The sequence below is a fragment of the Chaetura pelagica genome, unplaced genomic scaffold, assembly GCF_000747805.2.
Source record: "Chaetura pelagica isolate M959 unplaced genomic scaffold, ChaPel_1.0 scaffold962, whole genome shotgun sequence".
Lineage (NCBI taxonomy): Eukaryota > Metazoa > Chordata > Aves > Apodiformes > Apodidae > Chaetura > Chaetura pelagica.
Window position 1 is genome coordinate 244,796 of NW_009952479.1, and position 853 is coordinate 245,648.

Sequence of the window (853 nt, forward strand, 5' to 3'; positions counted from 1 at the left end):
GGGGGAGGGGAGCCGACCCCCAAATCGTGCAGAGAGGGGGTCTGGCTGGAGCCCACCGCACCTCTGCCCCCGCAGGCCAGAAGGACAACCGGCCCCCGGACAGGTTCCAGCTCACCTTCCCGCTGCGCACCAACTACATGTATGCCAAGGTGAAGAAGAGCCTGCCCGAGATGTATGCCTTCAGCATCTGCATGTGGCTCAAGTCCAACGCCTCCCCTGGCATGGGCACCCCTTTCTCCTATGCTGTGCCCGGGCAGGCTAACGAGCTGGTGCTCATCGAGTGGGGCAACAATCCCATGGAGATCCTCATCAATGACAAGGTACAGCCCTGGGGAGCAGGGAGGGTGCTGGGCAGGGAGGGGACCGCCTCGGGGGCAGCATGAGGGGCCCCCATGCCCACCACCCTGACCCACCACCCGCAGGTGGCCAAACTGCCCTTTGCCATCAACGACGGGAAGTGGCACCACATCTGTGTCACCTGGACCACGCGGGACGGCGTGTGGGAAGCCTACCAGGACGGCACGCAGGCCGGCAACGGCGAGAACCTGGCGCCCTACCACCCCATCAAGCCCCAGGGCGTCCTGGTCCTGGGCCAGGAGCAGGTAAAAGGTGGGGGCACAGGTGTGGGGGGGGTCCCTGCGGGGCTCCCGGGGGGCCGGGGCAGCCTGGCCGGGTGCCCCCGGTGATGGTGGCTCCTCCCCAGGACACGCTGGGCGGCGGGTTCGATGCCACGCAGGCCTTCGTGGGGGAGCTGGCCCACTTCAACGTGTGGGACAGGAAGCTGAGCCCCGGGGAGGTGTATGGCCTGGCCACCTGCAGCGCCAGGGCCCTGGCGGGGCACGGCATCCGCCGG

The 853-nt window shown here is 68.3% G+C and overlaps 1 protein-coding gene across 1 annotated transcript in view; it reads left to right on the forward strand.

Moving 5' to 3' along the window:
* Positions 1 to 853, forward strand: part of NPTX1 (neuronal pentraxin I) — a 15,412-nt gene that overhangs the window by 2,886 nt on the left and 11,673 nt on the right. The window contains exons 2-4 of the mRNA XM_010008659.1: positions 76 to 320; positions 423 to 602; positions 704 to 837. Coding sequence (XP_010006961.1) covers positions 76 to 320; positions 423 to 602; positions 704 to 837 — 559 coding nt within the window. The remainder of the gene's footprint in view (positions 1 to 75; positions 321 to 422; positions 603 to 703; positions 838 to 853) is intronic.